We start from the raw sequence: 6,592 nt of genomic DNA on the forward strand, positions 1-6,592 counted from the left end.
TATTGCAGGGGCTATCACCATCTTTCTGTGGTGTTTCCTCTCTTGATGCACAGATTGATTTATTAGATTATTATAAAACTTCGCGCTGGTCCATCAGCTCAGTTAAACAGTGTGTATACAGGTGTATTATTTACCTATTCTCCAGCCATCTAGCTAGTCACCCTCCTCCCAAACCCCCATCAGAGACTATACCCTGGAGGTTTTAACCCTTTCACTCCAGAGATCCCACTCTCCTCACCCCATGCTCATTGGTGAGTGCCTCCTTTAGCCCACTATCTCAGGCAGACCCTAGCCATGTTTCACTTTCACTCTACCCCCTACTCCCCAAGCCATCTTCTAGCTAGCCATCTTGCCACTCAGAACAGAGACCACGACCCAGAGGTCTTAACCCATACGACTCTGAAACGCCTGCCATGGGTCCACTCCTTCCCCACTGTAGTGACTGATGAGTGGCCTCAGTGCCACTATTAGACTATGTTCTCTGCCCCCGCCCCAAGTCCCACCCTCTTGTGCAGTTTTGGAACCATAATCAAGTCAGTGTTATCATTACCCTGGAAAGGGGCTGTCAGCCTACTCCCCCATATCCACTCACCATCCCCATAACTTTCAAAACCTACATATCCGTCCTATCCTATATGTGTTGTGTTCCCTCATTAACACGGAAGTTATTTTGGGGCAGAAACTTTCTTGACGGTTGTATTTGTATCCCCAGGACTTGGCATATAGCTTTATACATAGTAATTAATAAGTTCATTTTCATTCATTTCCTTAAGTTTAATTAAAATATGCCCTATTTGGTGACTACTTCAATACTGGAAAAGTTCCCATCTCTTTTCATAAACATGTAATTCTATAAAATATTCACAAACATTAGATGGACTTTCTCAGTCTTGTATTTTCTGTCTTTTCAGTGTGGTTGCTATACATCTGGGTCCTGTCAGTAGGACCTTAGGATAGGCTCCTGTCAGTTACCCAGCCACTCACTGCTGCCCACCAGTGAAACATTTATTAAGCTTCTGCTATGTACCAGACACTCTACTAGGCACTGGGTGTATAAATATAAAGAAAGAAATAACTTCTACTTTAAGGAAGCTCGTATTCTAATGGAAAATTATAAATACTTATTTTTATATTCTGATGCAGAAGACAACTAAAATATAAAGAGAATAAATACAAATAAATCCCTATGTGGTCTTGTTCTTGCTATGGATGACCTATCATTCCTACATAGTAACTCCCAAAAGCTAGCTTCACCAATGGATCTTCCTTCCCAGACCAAGTGTGGTGCTGAAGGCCCTCCCATTCAAGTGCCTAGTTTGAATAGTGGTTGAATTGGATTAGTTGAAAAAGCATTTTTGTTCAGTTCTTTTTCAGTCGTGTCCAAATCTCCATGACACCATTTTGGAAAGATTCTTCTGCAAACTTGACTTCAAATTTGAGTAACCAATGGTGGTCTATTACCTTGTTTCTGTGGCACATAAACAGAAAGATATTTGGGACCTGGTTAAAGTTGGATTTTTGTCAGGTCAGACAACTCTTTGTACCTCTGCAATTGTTCTCAAACTGACTTACTCTTTGTAGAACCTGATCAAAATTCATCAGCTTCTGTTCAAACCAATTAGATGTGTCTTCAACTTTTACTGGTGTTTTCTCTCCTTATTATTAATATAATATCCTTGAGGGAAGAGATTTGTCTTTACTTTTGTATTTGTATTCTGAGCCCTTAGCAAAGCATTTGCCACATAGTAAATGGTTAGTAAATGCTTTTTCATTCCTTCCTTCATCCATCCATCTGTCTATCCAGCCTTCCATCCATGCTCTTTTTCTCCAGGCTAACCATATTCAGCTCCTTCAGCTCTCTGACATGGTTTGAACCTCCTCACTATAGACATTGCCCACTTCTATACACTGTCCAGTTTTCTCCACAAGGTGCCCAGATATGAACACAATATGCTTTCTAGAAGTAGTGTGGTCAGGAGAAAGCAGATTGGATTCAGGATGCCCCTCTTAATGTAGCCTAACAAGTGATACAGTACAACTGGTGAAAGATCACTAACTGTGAATTTAGAGCACCTGGGTTCAAATCCCACCTCAGAAACTTTCTGCCAGTGTGACCTTGAGCAAATCCCACAGCCTCCTGGGGCCTTAAGGGGAGCTGGACTTGATGGCCACTGGGGTCCTTTCCAGTCTTGCTCCAATGATCACATAAACTACTCCAGCTTCCACAGCATGCTTTTGACTCTCATTAAGCTTGCAGTCCACCAAAATGTTTCGTTTTTTCTCTCTTTTTTTTCTTTTTGCCTTTTGGAGGGCAATTGGGGTTAAGTAACTTGCCCAAGGTCACATGGCTAGTATTTTTTTTGTGTGTGGGTGTTCTGAGGTCAGAACCAAACTCGGGTCCTCCTGACTCTGGGGCCATTGCTTTACTTACTGCGCTACCTAGCTGCCCCTTTTTTTTTTTTCAAATGAAATATTCCCTATTTACATATCCCCTATCTTGTGCTTGGGATGCTATTTTGAACCCAAGTATAGGACTTTACATATATTTCTATTAAGTGTTTAAATATCATCCAGGAAGATAGCTGAATGTGATTATACCTAAGCCCATCTCCCCCTTCACCAATTCAGACTAGAAAGAATCATACCAAATAAAGTAAAATAACAACAAAAAGAAATTTCCACAAATTTTCTTTCTATTTCTTCCCTGTCCCTCTTTCTGCACCTTAGAAGGCAGCTCAATAGTACAGTGGCTAGAGTACTGGGCCTGGAGTCAGGATGACCTGAGTTCAAATTTAGCTTTAGACACTACTAGCTCTGTGACCCTGGGGAAGTCATGTAACCTCTGCCTCAGTTTCCCCATCTATAAAGTGTGGATCTAGGGGACACCTACTTCCCAGGGTTTTTGTGAAGATGAAATGAAATTGGTAGATGCTTAATAAATACTTGTTCCTTATTTCCTTCCTTTCTCTCCTTCTGCTCCCTGTCTTGGATTAGTATGGCAGCCATTGTAAGAAAAGAGATAGAAAGTGTTTAGATCCCTAAGCAGATGTGGCAGACTCCTGACCCCAAGAGCAGACTTTGCCAGACACCAAGCTTCTCTTGTTATTCCTCAGTTTCCCTTTTCAGCCAGATCCTTCCACCTCTCAGCAGCCTGTTCATGATGTTGCTCAGTTCCCAAGAGAGACCAGGCAGCCTTGTGTGAGAGAGGTCTGCTCCATTAATGTTAGGAACAGAAGGATAGAGGATTCTGATAGTGAAGCCCATGTGCGGATACTTCAGAACAACCAGAAATGAACCAAGCGGATTAAAAAAAAATAATAGTTCCCAAAAGCAGGGGGGAAATTGCAGGCCCACATTAAAAAAAAAAGATCCAATAAAGAGACTAAGAAAATGAGCAAGCAAACAAAAATTGCTAATACAGTGAAAAAATCCTCTGAGGATAGAGAAAACACTCCAGAATTGAACATTCAGGCTGGAATGAGTAAAAGGTGTCACCTCGAGCCAAACTAGTTACAGAGAGTTAATTAGGTTGGTTGTTTGGTTTTGGTTTTGGGGTTTTTTTTTTGTCTTTTTAGAGGGTGGAAGGCAGGGCAATTGGAGTTAAGTGACTTGCCCAAGGTCACACAGCTAGTAAGTGTTAAGTGTCTGAGGTCACATTTGAACTCAGGTCCTCCTGACTCCAGGGCCGGTGCTCTCTTCACTGCACCACCTAGCTGCCCCTAGAGAGTTAATTAGAAAATGTGATGGAGAATTTTGCTAAGAATTGAAGTCAATCTCATTGGAAGAGTCTTCATCATCCCTACCTCCCTCAACCTTCCTATTTTATTTTGGAAGGATTACTAACGACGGCGTGGCAGCTTTGGCTCCTCTCCCCTCCCATCTCTGAAGTGTAGTTCACCCAGACCTGGAGATTTGAACTTGTCAAGGGCAGCTCATTGTTCTCTTATTCACTGTCTTACATCTCTTGGGCATCAATTCCCCATTAACCATCTTTATTCTCTCCTCCTAGATCCAAAGACATTTTTCCTCATCTGAAAAGAAACATCAAAATAAGAGTTGAATAGTTCTGCCTTTTCTCCCTTATTTTTTTTATCAAGGGCAACATTCTTACTTCTTCTGGGAGGCTTTTATTTTCTCCCTCCCCCCGTATATTGAGAAGGAAAGAAAAGTAGAACCTATCACAAATACGTCATGCAGAGCAAATTTCTGTATGAGCTGTATATGTGCCTTTTTAAATCAAAGCTTATTAGGTCTTTACAAAAGGCAATTTTTGATATTCCCAAGTGTCTTAAGCAGATTGGATCAGCTATCTAACCAGTTGGACTAATGATAGAGAAATCAATTATTAGCAAGAGAAATGGTTGCTTTGGGGAGGTCAAAAGCTAGCATCATCAATGGTTGATATAGATCCAAGTTCATCAGTTCTGACACCTTATTGCAACATGTTTCAGATGGAATAGAACCATTAAAAATACTTTGGGGCATAAGTCTTATTTACATGCACATAGGGAGGGCATCAAAGGTACAGGACTTAGCAAAAGAATGAGATATTCTGGGTTGTTTTATTCTTTAATGTGGACATTCTAAATTTACTTCTGATTGTTCCGAGAAGTGTGCTTATTCAACCTAAACCATCAGGATCTGCCCTAAACACTTAAATTAATTCATTATAAACCAAAACAAACCTATAAAGACGACCATAAAGCTATCAAAATGTCTTGATAATTTTGATTAGCTCATTCTTTACCAGGACACTGAAGTTGATGGCATGGAAACAGAAACCAAAGGTGGTTATTTTATTTTGGCACAAATGTGCCAAATATATGGACAAAGATAGGCTGATAAAGTAATTTTGACAGAAGTTGCAAGATAGCATATCATCTTCATTGATGCAGGGAACAAGTAGCTTCACATTTAACTTTGAAAATTGTTTTCACAGCCTTCTTGGTGCTACTCAAAATACATAGAAGCCCTGGAGCAGGAGAGAACCTTGCTTAAAATCCAAGAAGACCTGGAAAAAAAGATGGCGTTGAACAACTTAGCAGGTCCCTTCTTGTTGTTTTGCTGCATAGATTGTTTTATTGTAGCTAAGACTTCTATGCAGTTGCATAACAGAGATTGACAGTTTGACATTTTAATAACATTCATTTTTTTCTTCCTATTTCCCTTATTATTTTTATTCAGGCCCCTCATTAGCTGCTAGTGCTAAGACTTTCGTTTCCTCAACTTTGAATATAAATGTAACGAAATGCAAGTTTTTACAAGACCAGCAAGGGTAAGTGTCTTGGCACTAACACTGAACATTATTCTCCTGTTTTCATTATATCTCAGCCTTCTCTTCTGAGTTTCTCATTTATCTTGATAGCAATTGATATGAACTTCTATATTACTTAAGTTGCTTAAATTCATCATTATCGAAGAGATATGTACTGTACAAGTGGTACTTTTCTTTATACTCATGTCAGGAATTTATCCCCTTCTTATTTTTTGCCCTTTTTTTTGGAAGGGCAATTGGAGTTAAGTGATTTGCCCAAGGTCATATGGCCAGGTTTTTTTTTTTTTGTTAAGTGTTTGAGATCAGATTTGAACTCAGGTTCTCCTGACTCCAGGGCCGGTGCTCTATTCACTGCGCCACCTAGCCACCCCTCTTCCCTTTATTCTTTTTTTTTTTTTAAGTAATTGGGGTTAAGTAACTTGCTCAAGGTTACATGGCCAGTTATTTTGTGTGGGTGCCAAGTATCTGAGGTTGGAACCGATCCCGCGTCTCCCGATGCTGGGGCCAGTGCTCTTACTGTGCCACCTGGCCGCCCCTATTCCCTTTATTCTTAAGAAGTCTATATTAAGTAGATGTATTTTTCACATGGAAAAAAAAAAGAATTGATTCATATTTTCAATACCTGATTGATAGTTTGCTAGTTGGGGAAAAATTTCTTCACCAAAATAAATAAATAAATAACTCAAATCTATTCTTCATTAGTAATATTTTTAAAATAGTTTTGCTCTCTCCCCTGATCATCCATATAAAAATTATTAATTCTAGTATAGTTGGTCCCGATCTCTCTGGATCTATATTTATTATCTGTGATAGTAGTTTGTTGCTGTTATTTAGTCATCTTTCAATTGTGTCCATCTCTCCATGACCCCATTTGGGCTTTTCTTAGCAAAGACACTGGAGTGGTTTGCCATTTCCTTCTCTAGCTCATTTTACGGATGAGAAAATTGAGGTAAACAGGGTTAAGTGACTTGCCCAGGACCATACAGATGATAAAGGCCAAAGCTGAGACTCAATCCAGTGTTCTTCTTAATGATGTAGTTAAATGGCCACTAGGCTTCATCTGAAGGCCTGGCAACAGACCCTGGGTCTCTGCTGAGAACCATTCTAGCTGAGTGTCAGGAGGTGGATATTGCGCAACTTGGCTTGTTGGTAATCAAACTGAGCATTCAGCAGTCTGTGAAAGGACCTGACAGCACAGCAAAATACAGCATTGAAGGTGCTCAAAGCATTTCCCAAATATGCAGCAAAATCGTACAAGATGCCACGATGGACATGTTAAATAATCCACTGAGTTTTAACGTCCAATGAGATGCTATA

The 6,592-nt window shown here is 40.0% G+C and overlaps 1 protein-coding gene across 1 annotated transcript in view; it reads left to right on the plus strand.

Moving 5' to 3' along the window:
- Window positions 1–5,279, plus strand: part of RGS22 (regulator of G protein signaling 22) — a 183,483-nt gene extending 178,204 nt beyond the window's left edge. The window contains exons 26-27 of the mRNA XM_069081333.1: window positions 4,940–5,045; window positions 5,185–5,279. Of these exons, the coding sequence (XP_068937434.1) occupies window positions 4,940–5,045; window positions 5,185–5,279 (201 nt within the window). The remainder of the gene's footprint in view (window positions 1–4,939; window positions 5,046–5,184) is intronic.
- The last annotated feature ends 1,313 nt before the right edge of the window (window positions 5,280–6,592 follow it).

Source organism: Petaurus breviceps, unplaced genomic scaffold, assembly GCF_028583685.1.
Source record: "Petaurus breviceps papuanus isolate PSGF00001 unplaced genomic scaffold, PetGlider_PUasm1.0 98, whole genome shotgun sequence".
Lineage (NCBI taxonomy): Eukaryota > Metazoa > Chordata > Mammalia > Diprotodontia > Petauridae > Petaurus > Petaurus breviceps.